Source organism: Choloepus didactylus, chromosome X, assembly GCF_015220235.1.
Source record: "Choloepus didactylus isolate mChoDid1 chromosome X, mChoDid1.pri, whole genome shotgun sequence".
Taxonomy (NCBI): Eukaryota; Metazoa; Chordata; class Mammalia; order Pilosa; family Megalonychidae; genus Choloepus; species Choloepus didactylus.
In genome coordinates this window covers 4,184,080-4,198,909 of record NC_051334.1, presented here as the reverse complement: position 1 = coordinate 4,198,909, position 14,830 = coordinate 4,184,080, and the positions used below count along the sequence as shown (strand labels likewise).

At 37.1% G+C, this 14,830-nt stretch overlaps 1 protein-coding gene across 9 annotated transcripts in view; it reads left to right on the top strand.

Moving 5' to 3' along the window:
* Positions 1-14,830, top strand: part of LOC119522025 (lysine-specific demethylase 6A-like) — a 355,987-nt gene that overhangs the window by 287,877 nt on the left and 53,280 nt on the right. For 8 of the 9 annotated variants that reach the window (XM_037820746.1, XM_037820751.1, XM_037820749.1 and 5 more), the window contains one exon: positions 12,989-13,764. The exons of the other annotated variant lie outside the window; for it this stretch is intronic. In XM_037820746.1, the coding sequence (XP_037676674.1) occupies positions 12,989-13,764 (776 nt within the window). The remainder of the gene's footprint in view (positions 1-12,988; positions 13,765-14,830) is intronic. 9 annotated transcript variants of the gene reach the window in all.

Sequence of the window (14,830 nt, the reverse complement as noted above, 5' to 3'; positions counted from 1 at the left end):
TAAAATTCTCTGTATCTCTCTCTCCTTTCTTTGTTTCTCTATTGGTAGGGCACCCTTTAGTATCTAAAGTAGGGCAGGTCTTTTATTGGCAAAATGTCTCAGCATTTGTTTGTGAAAAATTTAAGCTCTCCCTCACATTTGAAGGAGAGTTTTGCTGGATAAAGTATTCTTGGTTGGAAATTTTTCTCTCTCAGAATTTTAAATACGTCATGCCACTGCCTTCTCGCCTCCATGGTGGCCACTGAGTAGTCACTACTTAGTCTTACGTTTTTTCCTTTGTATGTGGTGAATTGCTTTTCTCTTGCTGCTTTCAGAACTTGCTCCTTCTCATCAGTATTTGACAGTCTGATCAGAATATGTCTTGGAGTGGGTTTATTTGGATTTATTCTATCTTGGAGTTCATAAGTCCCTGGCATTGATGTAGGGTCCCTGGGTTTTCCGAGCAGGCCCCCCTTCTCAGCTGTGATCTTCCAGGACCTCTGCTGAGGGAAGGCTTTGCTACATCACAAGTGCGTGCTGTCCCTCAAGGGAAGCCCCGGGCCACCGGGCCATGCAGGGGCACTGCCAGCCTGATGCAAAAATGGCCGAATGGGGCATCTCACTCCACACCCCCCCCACCTTTTCGCACAGCTCCGCCTTCCCAGCTCCAGGACAACTAGCTGTGGGTGCACCCAAGGCTGATATGGCGTGTGCCGTGGGATACCCTCCCTGTCAGACTGGGTTTCCTGGAGTGGCTCTGGGCTGTGTGTCCAGCCCCAGGCAGGAGTGTCACCAGCAAGCCAGGAAGCCGGCTGCAAGGGGCGTGGTTTCTTTCTCCTTTTGGCTCTCCCCTCTGTCCCTCTGGCCCTAGGACAATCAGCAGCGGGTGTGGGGAGGGCTGTTCTCCACCGCAGACACCGAGGCATTGGCTATAGCCTGCTCCTGCAGTGCTTCATTGCGTGGTTCTTACTGCTGTATCTGCAGCCGCTCCCAGGTTTTTTTGTTTTTTTTTTGATTTTTTGTTTTAAAAAGAACTAGTTCCCCTCCAGTTTCTCCTCACCACAGCATGGCCGTGGGACTTTCAGCCAGCTTACTCATTCGTTTCAGAATGCAGACTCCCATTTTCACCAAGTGCATGGTCCCTGTGGTTTTAGCAGACCTTGTCCAGCTGGTGCATTGCTGGAAGTGGTGTTCTGGGTCACTGTCTGGTTTTTATCTAGTGTTTTTCACGGAGATGTTTTTTTGACCTGTCTCACCAAGCCACCATCTCAGGTTCTCTGGTTTCCAAATTTTTTTCCCATTGAGTTGGCTGCATCTTCACCTTTTTATCAAATTCCTTTGAGACACAGAAGCTTTTAATTTTGAGGAGTTCACTTTTTTTTTACTTTTGTTGCTTTTGCTTTGCATATAAGGTCTAACAAGCGACCTCCTAATGCAAGGTCTTGAAGATGTTTCCGTACATTATCTTCTAGGAATTTTATGGTACTATCTCTTATATTGAAGTCTTTGATCCACTTTGATTTAATTTTTGTGTACGGTGTGAGGTAGGGGTCCTTTTTCATTGTTTTGCATATGGATATCCAGTTCTCCAAGCTGCATTTGTTGAAGAGACTGTTATGTCACAGTTCAGTGGGTTTAGGGGCTTTATCAAAGATCATTCAACCTTAGATATGGGGGTATATCTCCAAATTCTCAGTTCAATTCCATTGATCAGTATGTCTATCTTTGTGTCAATACCATGCTGTTTTGACTATTGTGGCTTTATATAAGCTTCAAAGTCAGGACGTGTCAGTCCTCCCCTTTTCATGTTTCATCTTTAGAAGATTTTTAGCAATTTGAGGCACGTTTCCCTTCCAAATAAATTTAATTACTAGCTTTTCCAAGTCTGCAAAGTAGGTTATTGGAATTTTCATTGGAATTGCATTGAATCTGTAGATGAATTTGGGTAGAATTGACATTGTAATGACATTGAGCCTTCCTATCTATGAACATGGAATATTTTTCCATCTTTTTAGGTCCCCTTTTATTTATTTTAGTATATTTCTATGTATATATTTTTTTCCATCCTTGGTTTAGTTTAATCACAGGTACTTGATTTTTTTAGTTCCTATTGAGAATGGAATCTTTTTCTTGAGTGTTTATTCAGTTAGGTTATGTCTAGTGTATAGGAACATTACTGACTTTTGTGCATTGATCGTTTATCTGGCTACTTTGCTAAATTTGTTTATTAGCTCAAGTAGCTGTATCTTCAGTTTCTTAGGGTTTTCCATGTATAAGATCATGTTATCTGCAAATAAGGAGAGTTTTACTTCTTCCTTTCCAATTTGGATGACTCTTATTTCTTTGTTTTGTCCGATTGCTCTGGCTAGCACTTCTAGGACAATGTTGGATAACAGTGGTGACAGCGGGCATCCTTGTCTCATTTCTGATCTTAGAGGGAAGGCTTTCACTCTCTTGCCATTGAGTACTATGCTGGCTGTGGGGTTTTCATGTATGGACTTTATCATACTGAAGAAGTTTCCTTCAATTCCTACCTTTTGAAGTGTTTTTATCATAAAAAGATGCTGGATTTTGTCAAATGTCTTTTCATCATCTATTGAGATGATAATTGACTTTTTCCCTTTTAATTTATTAATGTGTTGTATTCCATTGATTGACTTTCTTTGTTGAACCATCCTTGTATGCATGGAATGAACCCCAGTTGTTCATGGTGTAGGATTTTTTTAGTATGTTTTTCGATTCGATTTGCAACTATTTTGTTGAGAATTTTTGCATCTATATTCATTAGGGAGATTGGCCTGTATTTTTCCTTTCTTGTAGCATCTGTTTTTTTTTCCTTCTAAATTTATTTTTATTGAGATATATTCACATACCATAAAATCATCCAAAGTCTACAATGAGTTGTTCACAGTACTATATGATGATATAGTTGTGCATTCATCACTTCAATCCATTTTTTGACCATTTTCCTTGCACCAGGATAAGTGAAAAAAAGAATAAAAAATAAAAGTAAAAAAGAACACCCACCCCATTCTTCCTCTAGTTTTTTGTCACCATTTTTCTACTCATCCATCATACACTGGATAAAAGGACTGCAATCCACAAGGCTTTGACAATCACACTGTCACCCCTTGTAAGCTTCATTGCTATACAATCATCTTGAAGTGTCTAGGCTACTGGGTTGTAGTTTGACAGTTTCTGGTATTTATTTCTACCTATTTTACTGCACTGAAAACTTAAAAAGGGTTATCTATGTAGTGCATAAGAGTGCGCATTTGGAATCTCTCAGCCACTGAAACTTGGATTCATTTCATTTCGAATCCCCCTTTTGGTGAAGAATACACATGGTATAGGATGTTTTTTAATGTGTTGTTCAATTCAATTTGCAAGTATTTTGTTGAGAATTTTTGCATCTATATTTATTAGGAAGATTGGCCTGTATTTTTCTTTCTTGTAGCATCTTTACATGGTTTTGGTACGAGAGCAATGTTGGCTTCATGAAATGAATCAGGTAGTGTTCCATTTTCTTCAATTTTTTTTGAAAGAGTGTAAATAAGATTGTTGTCAGCTGTTTTTGTACAGATTGATAGAATTCCCTGGTGAAACCAACTGTATCTGGGTACTTATTTGTGAGATTCTTTCTGATGACTGATTGTATCTCTTTGCTTGTGATTGATTTGTTCATTTCTTCTATTTCTTCTCTGGTCAGTCTAGGTAGTTAATGTGTTTCCAGGAAATTGTTCATTTCTTCTACATTATCTACTTCGTTGGCATACAGTTGTCCATAGTATCCTTTCACAATTTTTTTTTAAATTTCTTTGAATCTGCAGTAATGTCCCCTCTCTCATTCATTATTTTGTTTATTTGGGTCTTCTCTCTTTTTGATTTTGTCAGTCTAGCTAAGGGCTTGTCAATCTTGTTGATCTTCTCAAAGAAGCAACTTTTGGTTTTATTTATTCTATTTTGTTCTTTTGTTCTCTGTGTCACTTATTTCTGCCTTAATCCTTGTTATTACTTTTCTTCTACTTGGTTTAGGGTTAGTTTACTGTTCCTTTTCTAGCTTTTTCAGTTGTTGCATTATTTCTTTGATTTTAGGTCTTTCTCCTTTATGTATGTATTTAGAGCTATGAATTTCCCCCACATCCCATAAATTTTGATGTATTGTGCTCTTATTTTCATTTCTCTCTAGGGATTTATCATTTTTCTTGCTATTTCTTCTTTAACCCACTGATTGTTTAGGTGTGTGCTGTTTAACCTCCAGATATGTGAATGTTCTAAATCTTTGATGGTTATTGTATTCCATCGTGATCAGAGATTGTTCTTTGCAGAATTTCAGTGTTTTTAAATTTATGTAGTCTTGTTTTATATATGATCTGTTCTGGAGAAAGTGACGTGTGCACTAGAGAAGAATGTGTATCCTGGTGATTTGGTATTTAATGTTCTATATATTTCTATTAAGTTGAATTCATTTATTAGTAGGCTTTCAGTTTACTTATTGGTGTCCTGTCTGGTTGTTCTATCTGTAGAGTGAGGTATTGAAGTCTCTCATAATTATTGTGGAAACATATATTGCTTCCTTCAGTTTTGCCCATTATTGTCTCCTGTACTTTGGGGCACCTTGATTGGATCCATAGACATTTATGATTGTTATTTCTTCTTGTTGAAATGTCCCTTTTATTAGTATATAGTGACCTTCTTTGTCTCTTATGATGTCCATGACATCCTTGCATTTTAAGTCTATTTTATTTGAGATTAATATTGCTACTTCTCCGTTCTTTTCACTGAAGCTTGCATGGAATATTTTTTTTTACCTTTTCACTTTAAATTTATTTTTGTCTCTGTGTCCAAGATGAGTATCTTGTAAGCAATGTCCTGATGGTTCATATCTTTTAATCCATTCTGCCAATCTATATCTTTTATTTGGGGAGTTTAATCCATTCAGTTTCAGTGTTATTACTGTGAAGGCATTTCTTGAATCAGCAATTATATACTTTGGTTTTATTTCCTTTAATGTACTCTTACTAAAATGCTTTAGTTCTGTGCCCTTCTCCATACCTCTCTCTCCTTTATTTTTCTCTGCTGGTAGGGCTCCCTTTAGTGTTGCTTGAAGGGCAGGTCTCTTGTTAGCAAATTCTCTCTGCATTTGTTTTATCTGTGAAAATTTTAAAGTCTCCCTCAAATTTGAAGGAGAGCTTTGTTGGATAAAAATTCTTGGTTGGCAATTTTTCTCTTTCAGAATTTTAAATATGTCGTACCACTGTCTTCTCACCCCCATGGTGGCTGCTGAGTTGTCACTGCTAAGTCTTATGTTGTTTCCCTTGTATGTGGTGAATTGCTTCTCTGTTGCTGCTTTCAGAACTTGCTCCTTCTCTTCAGCATTTGACAATATGATCAGAATATGTCTCAGAGTGGGTTATTTGGATTTATTCTATTTGGAATTCATTTTGCATCTATGATTTGCATATTTTTGTCATTTGAAAGGGTTGGGAGGTTTTCCCAGTGATATCTCTGAATACTCTTCCTAGACCTTTATCCTTTTCTTCCCCTTCTGGTACATCTATGATTCTTATATTTGCTTACTTCATGTTTGTCCGTCATATCCCTGAGATGTATTTCAAATTTTTCAGTTTTTTTATCCTTTTATTCTTTTGTGCTTTCACTCTCTGAAACACTTTCAAGTTCACTTATTTGTTCCTTTACTTCATCTAATCTGCTGCTGTGTGTTTCCAGTATCTTTTAAATTTGATTAACATTTTGTTTTATTTCCATAAGATCCTCTATTTTTTTTATTTTTTGCAGTCAAACTTTTTTTTTTTTTACAAAACAAATCGTACATTTGGTTGTTCACAGTACCATTACCTAGTTTTACATTCATCACCTAAAATCAATCCCTGACACCTTCATTAGCACACACACACAAATAACAAGAATAATAATTAAAGTGAAAAAGAGCAATTAAAGTAAAAAAGAACACTGGGGACCTTTGTTTGTTTGTTTGTTTGTTTGTTTCCCCTATTTTTCTACTCATCCATCCATAAACTAGACAAAGGGGAGTGTGGTCCTTATGGCTTTCCCAATCCCATTGTCACCCCTCATAAGCTACATTTTTATACAACTGTCTTCAAGATTCATGGGTTCTGGGTTGTAGTTTGATAGTTTCAGCTATCTACCACCAGCTACCCCAATTCTTTAGAACCTAAAAAGGGTTGTCTAAATTATGCGTGAGACTGCCCACCAGAGTGACCTCTCGGCTCCTTTTGGAATCTCTCTGCCACTGAAGCTTATTTCATTTTCTTTCACATCCCCCTTTTGGTCAAGAAGATGTTCTCCGTCCCACGATGCCAGGTCTACATTCCTCCCTGGGAGTCATATTCCACGTTGCCAGGGAGATTCACTCCCCTGGGTGTCTGATCCCATGTAGTGGGGAGGGCAGTGATTTCACCTTTCAAGTTGGCTTAGGTAGAGAGAGAGGGCCACATCTGAGCAACAAAGAGGCATTCGGGAGGAGGCTCTTAGGCACAATTATAGGGAGGCCTAGCCTCTCCTTTGCAGCAACCGTCTTCCCAAGGGTAAATCCTGTGGTAGAGGGCTCAATCCATCAAACCACCAGTCCCCTATGTCTGTGGTCACGTTAGCAACCATCGAGGTGGGGTAGGCCAATACCCCTGCATTCTCCACAGGCTCCTCAAGGGGGCTCTACATATTTTTTTCCTTGTTTTTTTTTTTTTTCACTTTTTTTTTTTAAATCAACTGTATGAAAACTTTAAAAAAATAATAATAATTAAAAAAATACAATAAAACAACATTTCAAAGAGACCATAACAAGGGCTTAAAAAAAGGCAACTAACCTAAAATAACTACTTTACTTCCAACCTGTTCCTACTCTACCCCAAGAAAGTTACCTAATATAGCAACATTTCTGTGAACTTGTTCCTACTATACCCATCAGAAATTAACAGACCATAGTCATTCCTGGGCATTCCCAGAACGTTAAATTTACCCATGATAGCTTATCTATTCTTCTTGGATTATTGTTCCCCCTTCCTTAATTGCTCTCTATTGCTAGTTCCCCTACATTCTACATTGTAAGCCATTTGTTTTACATTTTTCAAAGTTCACATTCGTGGTAGCATATAGTATTTCTCTTTTTGTGCCTGGCTTATTTCGCTCAGCATTATGTCTTCAAGGTTCATCCATGTTGTCATATGTTTCACGAGATCGTTCCTTCCTACTGCCGTGTAGTATTCCATGATGTGTATATACCACATTTTATTTATCCACTCATCTGTTGAAGGACATTTGGGTTGTTTCCATCTCTTGGCAATTGTGAATAATGCTGCTATGAACATTGGCGTGCAGATATCTGTTCGTGTCACTGCTTTCCGATCTTTCGGATATATACCGAGAAGTGCAATTGCTGAGTCGAATGGTAACTCTATATCTAGTTTTCTAAGGAACTGCCAGACTGACTTCCAGAGTGGCTGAACCATTATACAGTCCCACCAACAATGTATAAGAGTTCCAATTTCTCTGCATCCCCTCTAGCATTTGTAGATTCCTGTTTGTTTAATGGCAGCCATTCTAATCGGTGTGAGATGGTATCTCATTGTGGTCTTAATTTGCATCTCTCTAATAGCTAGTGAAGCTGAACATTTTTTCATCTGTTTTTGGTCATTTGTATTTCCTCTTCAGAGAACTGTCTTTTCATATCTTTTGCCCATTTTATAATTGGGCTGTGTGTACTATCGTCATTGAGTTGACGATATTTTTTTGGCCTCTTGGCATTTGCTTGTCTTGAGAGTTGTTTTTTAGGTTTGGCAGGCTTATTTGGACAATTACCTGTAATTGGACAGAGCTACAGCTTTGTAGATGCACTTTCCAGTTTGTACCAGCAAATGGCACTTCCAAGCCACCTCTTAGCCTCAAGCCATTTCTCTCCTACTTCATCTGTGTAGTGAGTGGGGGTTCAAACCTTGTGGAAACCCAATCATTGCACTTATTTTCCATGTTTAGTGAGAACCTCCAGCTTTGTGGGTGGGGGGACATGCCATGTGCAATTTGGCAGGGTAAATGGATTTAAGATTCAGTACCCCAGCCTTTCCCGTGACAGTGGCTGGAGTACCTTGGGGCTGCAACATGCGTCTAACACTTCAGTTCAGATTCCCTACATTCCCTCTCTGCCATGGTCCCACAAGTCCCTGGGATTAGTGTAGGATCCTTGGGACTTCTATGTGGCACCCCTGCCTCTAGTCTGTATACTCTGCGGGCTTCTACAAAGGAGGGTTGTGTGTCATCATAGGCTCATGGAATCCCTAAGGAAGCTCTCAACTGTGGCACTATGTATGGTAGTCTCCCACTTGCTGCAAAGATAACTGTGTGAAGCATGGAATCTATCCACTTCTGCAATCCTCTGCCTGCTGCAGCGGTTTGTTCCTGGCTCCGGGACAGTTAGCTGTGGTTGTGTGAAGGGCTATCACCCAATCCAGATATTGAGATGGGTGCCCCAGGGTATGGAAGGCACTCTGTACTTTGCTCGACTGCAACTTTTGCTGCCATCTCCACAGCCGTTTTCCGGGTTTTATGGTAACCCACCTCCCCAACCACCGTGTCTCGATTTCTCCCCACCGTGGTACAACTCCGGCTGCCATTTAACCCAGTAGCCTCCAGATCAAACACTCACAAGATTTTGAACGGAGATTCCTTATTTCTCCTAGTGTACAGTTCCTATGGATTTAGAAATCATTTCTAAGCTGGTGGAACCTGGAACTGCTATTCTGGAGCACTTTCTCTCTTTTTTCTAGTGTTTTTCATGGAGGAGAATTTTGCCCTGTCTCTCCTAATTTGCCATCTTGGATCCTTTTCATATCATTTTTAAATTACCTTTTTCTTAATTCAGCTCTTGTTCAGTTATCTGCAATTCCTGTACTGTTTCCCACTGTTTTCTCTCGTTCCATTTGGGTCTGCCAATTTCATTTGGGTTTTCAGTTTTGGTGCTGAGGGACATAACCTGGGTATTTTTCAGTCCACCATCTGGCTAATATTTTCCTCATTTTTAAGTGGAGTTTTTGGCTAGGTAATATTTTCCTCATTTTTAAGTGGAATGTGTATCATTTTATTATTTACTTACAGTAGTACTTTATATTTTCTGAGAATAAACCCTTACCACAAATGTTATTTTCAACTATTTCTCCCTTTCCATATGTTGACTTCTCATTTTAATGAGAATGTTTTGTCAAAAGTTTTTAATTTTGATGGTATTTATCTAGTTTTTTTCTTTTTAAGTTGCTTGTGCTTTTGATCCTAAATCTGGAATCCAGTGCCAAATCCAAGTTCATTAGAATTTTCTTTGTGTTTTCCTGTTGAAAGATTTGTGGCCTTAGCTATTATCTAGGTTGATGATCCATTTTGTGTTAATTTTTTTATATGATATGACCTCAGGCGTGCAGCATATGGACATCAAGCTTTCCAGCATGATTTGTTGAAGAGACTGTGCTTTTCCCAGGTAGTGGACTTGACTCCTAGTTGAAGATCAGTTGGCTATAGATGTGGATTTGTTTTCTGACTCTTTTCTACTCCATTGACCTCCATGTCTATACTTAGGAGAGTTATGCACTGTTTCGATCACTGTAGTTTTATAGTAAGTTACATAATTAAAAGCTTGAGTCCTCCAATTTTTTGTTCTTTTTCAAGATTGTTCTGGCTTCTTTGAACTACTTTTAAGCTCGTATGAATTTGAAAACTGTGTTTTCCATTTCTGCAAAGGCACTGCTGGAAGTTTTTTTGGCATTGTATTGAATCTTTTATCTCTTTGAATTGTATACTAATTTAGCAATCCTAGTTAGGTCTTCTAATTCTTGAACATGGACTGTTTTTCCATTTACTTAGGTTTTTAGTATCTTCCACCAGTGTTTTATGGTTGTCAGTGTGCAAGCTTTTCACCTCTTGGTTAAATTATTTGTAGAATATTTTAGTTTTACGTGATATTATAAATGATAGTTGGAAAATATGCTTACTAAAAATTGTTTCACTTAAGCAGCTCTGACCTTTTCAGTTCTGGTTACAGGAATACGGTAACATCTTAAAGCAAACCAAGCCTCAGTAGCACCCTATAGCCCAGTGAATCAGTGACTTCCTCCTCAAAAGAAAAGTTTGACATTCCTGAGCGTCAACCAAGAAAGAGTCATGAAGACTCTGCATATAAGAGCTTGCATGTAGTTAATGAATCACTGAAGCTGCAACAACAAGACATGCTTCAGACAACACAGGCTTAAGAAATTTGCCCTTGCCTTCCTCATAAAGATCCAACATGAATGCTGATCTGACAAGAATGTATCATGTGGCCATTACTTAGTTTTCTGAATATCCCTTCAGTTCCTTATGCACTCAGAATAAATCACCTTCTCAGTAGGAGATGTTTCTCCTTTTTAGCGCTGGATCAGGCAAGCCTTTGTATTGGAAAGCCATGCTTACAGTATCATAAATGGAAGTTTTATGTTGATTTCCTTTTTTAATTATTCACTGCTGGTGTTGATAATTTGTTAATTGATAATTAACACATTATTAATTGATAATTTGGCTTTTCCCCCACAACTATGCTGAATTTATTTTAGTAAGTTTTGTTGATTCTGTGGGATTATTTGCATAGTCATTTCACCTAGATGAAGGATGGTTTTACTTGTTCTTTACTATTTTGGGTGCTTTTATTTATTTTCTTTTCTAATTATGGTAGCTAACACTTCAGTGTAATGTTTCATACCAGTGGATCATATAGCAATTCTATACTTAGCTTCCTAAGGAACTGGCAAACAGCCTTTCCTGAGCGGCTGTACCATTCTGCATGCCCACCATTGGTGGCCAGGTATACCTGTCTTTCCACATCCTCTCCAGCACATGTAGTTTTCTGTTTTTTCAGTAATGGCCATTTCTCACCGGGGAACTCCTGATATTCTCTCAAGCATTAGTACTCACAATTTACTAAGCTAAGCCCTTGATCTTGAGCCTTGCCTTTATGAGACATTTCTGTAATGTGAAGCTAAGCCAACTTATAATTATGCCTAAGAGTCACTCCAGAGAACCTCTTGTTGCTCACACGTGGGCTCTCTCTCTAAGCCTTACCTCTGCAAATAAATTCAGTAGCCTCCCTGCTATGTCAGCATGACTCCCAGGGGTATAAGTCTCACTGGCTTTGTGGTACATAACTTCCAGGGATGAGACTGACTCTGGCATCATGGGATTGACAGTGCAGTCTTGACCAAAAATTGGAAGAAAAATGAAACAAAATAAAGTTTAGGATTCAAGAGGTCATTCTAGAGGTTACTTTTATGCGCGTTTCCGTCAGATGCTGCAAATTGCCACAGTATGCCAAGCCCCAACCAATACTATTCCCAAATTCCCTGAAGAGAACCCAGGACTCTATCTAAGACTTTATAAAAGTTTTACATATTAAGTTTATTTTTTCAGGAATTTTAAGTCTCTAGATGGCTCCTATGTCATATAAACCCTGAAAACCAGAGGTACCAGTCTCTCCAAGAACATCGACTGGTTTCATTCCTCTACACTTTAATGTTGGTAACCCCTTTTCAGCATGAGGAAATTAGAATGGTCATTGCCCAGATACCACTGAAGATTGAGCAGATGATCAAATGAGAGGGAGGAGGTGTAACCTAGAATTTAGGATTTAGGGTATAGTTATGACTACTGGCTCATTATATAGTTATTTCTTTTTAGTTTCTAGTGTATTAGAATACCCAGATGGAAATTCCTGAAATTGTTGAACTGTAATCCAGTAACCTTGATCTTTGGTAATGATTATATAGCTTTCATCTTGTGACTGTGTGAATGTAAAAATTTTGTGACTAACACCCCTTTTAACCTGTGTATGAATAGATGAGTAAAAAAATGAAGACATACCTGAAAAAATAAAAAGTAAAATAAATGAAAAATATCAAATTGCATCCCTTCCTTTTCTCACTCATGACCTTAAGGTACTGTTTCAAATTCTGAACATGTCATAAATATGTTAACATTTTTAACGTAAGATGTTAATAATTAGGTGGTATTTGGAACTCTGTATTTTATGCATGATTTTTCTTTAAACTTACAACTTCTCTAATTACAAAAAATGAATGTGTTCCTCAATATAAACTAAATAACTATTATTATAGCTTAATTACTCTAGGAGCTGAACTAAACTTTATTTTAGATTTTAAAAAAAAGGTGAATTCTGACATCTTTACACTTATATAAATATTTTAGAAAATAGAAAATATGTATGTTAAAATTTAAAAGAAACTTTCAAACAACTTATTAGTTATTGATATGTTGTTAGAATAATTTGGAAACTATTAAATTACTATTTAAATTACTAAATTACTATTAAATTACTCTTTCCCTATTGCTGAAAACTTCATATTCTTATTACTCTGTCAGTAAAATAAAAGAAAGTCTTCTTGGATCAGTGTATGACACTAGGGACATGTTTCAAATAAAAATTACTTGTCTTAGTTCATCATGTATTTCATTTCATGAAATAACTTTCCTCTAGACCCCAAATTTTTAATAACTGTGGTAAACTGCCCCTCAGAATGCTTTTACAATATCCTTATATTCTCTTAGTAGCTGAATTTGGAGTAATTGTATCTATTCTTTGGTCATTAGTGGAGAGATAACTATACTTAGAATGTCTTTGGACATCTGGGTGGAATCAATGGAATCTATTTCTTGAAATATCTTCAAAGATTTAGTAATTTTTACTTAACAGATTTAAATTATAGGCTTAGTGGTAATTTTTAAAGTTTAATGAATATACTTTCTATTTTAGTCTTACATACATCTTAAACCAGTGATTTGTTTTATATTGATTTATGTTTATGACTTTGATAACAACCATCATTATGGGTTTCACTTTACAGTTTAGAGATACATTTTTCTTTATATTCAAATGTTTGCATCAAAGTTCACTATTTGAAATTTAAACCCTTTTTTTCTTTTTGTTTCTTTCCTTTTTTAGGGGCTTCACAAAGGTCAGGGTTCACATATGTCAGAGTCTAATGGTGAACAATCTCTGTCTTTCATTGGGTCTTCCAAGTATCTCCAGTCTACTGGCACTGGTATTCAGAATCAGAATGGACACCCAACTCTGCCCAGTAATTCACTAACACAGGGGACTGCTCTCAAGAACACCTCCTCTTATAGTGCTACCTCAGGTGGACAACAAGGCATTACTCTTACCAAAGAGAGCAAGCCGTCAGGATATACATCCTTGTTGCCTGGTATAAGTAGGCATGGCGGAGGGTCACCTGATGGCCATGCCAGTGTCAAGGGACTTCGTAATCATGTTCATCAGGTGATAACAGATGCTATTTTCAGTCCTAACAACAGAGATTCCACATCACCAAATTTACTAATTTCAGACAATCCTCAGCTTTCTGCCTTGCTGATTGGAAAAACCAATGACAGTATAGATCTGGGAACCTGTGACAAAGTCAGTAACATCTTCCCAACTATTCCTGCAAACACTAATAATTCTGTTACCTCTTCACCATCTTCATTTATTTCTACAGCAACACCATCTCCTAAATCGGCTGAGCAGATGACCACACACAGTGTTACTAGCCTTAATAGTCCTCATGGTGGGCTACACAAAATCAGTGGAGGTCTGGAGGACTCACAGAGCCAAAAAGAACCAGACTTCCCTCTATTAAGCTACAAATCTAGTTCTCAGATTATACCATCAGTGTCTGTGTCCATATATCCCAGTTCAGCAAAAGTACTGAAGGCATGCAGGTTAGTGTGGGAAAGTTCATCACCAAGTTAACTAATGGTTGATTAATGGTCCCATTAGAAAACTGAATTATAATTAGAATCTTTTACCAAATGAAAAATATTTCAAAGATGGTGTACTTACTGCTCTAAAATAACAGTTTAATAAGGAACTTTGTTTCACTTCAGTGTTGTGGTTATACCTTATCAGTTATCTGGTGTAAACAGCAATTGCGTAAAATGCTTTAACTGAGAGTATGTGTCTCTGTGTGGTATTATTGCCCTCTACTGATTACTAGGATTATATGCTTTAGTGTGATTGACTTTATTCTGGGGATTGACACAGGGGTGAAGTCATATCTGATAGAAAACTGCAAGTCCAGGAAATCCCTATTGTTCATTTTCCTCTTCTTGGAGCTGTTGAATGTTAGAGTAGATATGGGCCTCACTGATTACTAAGGCAAGTTTTTGTTTATATTCGAGAAAACCATCTTGTCTGACTCAAACAGATTGTAAAACAGGCAAGAAAGAGGAAGGAACAACAAGGACAAGTAAGAGATCTATTAGTCACTCTGGTAAGAAGATCATATTCAGCTCACCTTAGCAGAATGGAGCTCCGAAATTTATAAAGAAATGGTTCTTATCCCCTTGTCTTAATAAACAAAGATTAAAGAATAAGATTACTGGTCTTTTTTCAGGTTATGAAGACATTTTTAATTTGTAAGTTGTTTTTACTGTGTGTCCCTTTAATTTTTCACTTTTTCTCATAGAAATTATCCTGCAAAAATGACTAAAACTAAAATGAAAGTCACTTAAAATACCAGGAATAAATACAAAAAAAATACTTTTGTAATATTTTTTAATGCATAAAATTTTAATTTGAACAAGACATTAGATTTTAAAAGCTCTTTCTGTGAACAATAACATATTAGATTTTAAAAAATCTTTCTAGTTTTAGATTGAAATGTAATTATATAGAAAGACAAACTTTCCTATATGTAGAAAATTTAAAGATTACTTCTAGTCTACCTTTGATCACTTTATTTAATTCAGCCTTTACATTTCAAAGTTCCAAACAATTTTTACTTAA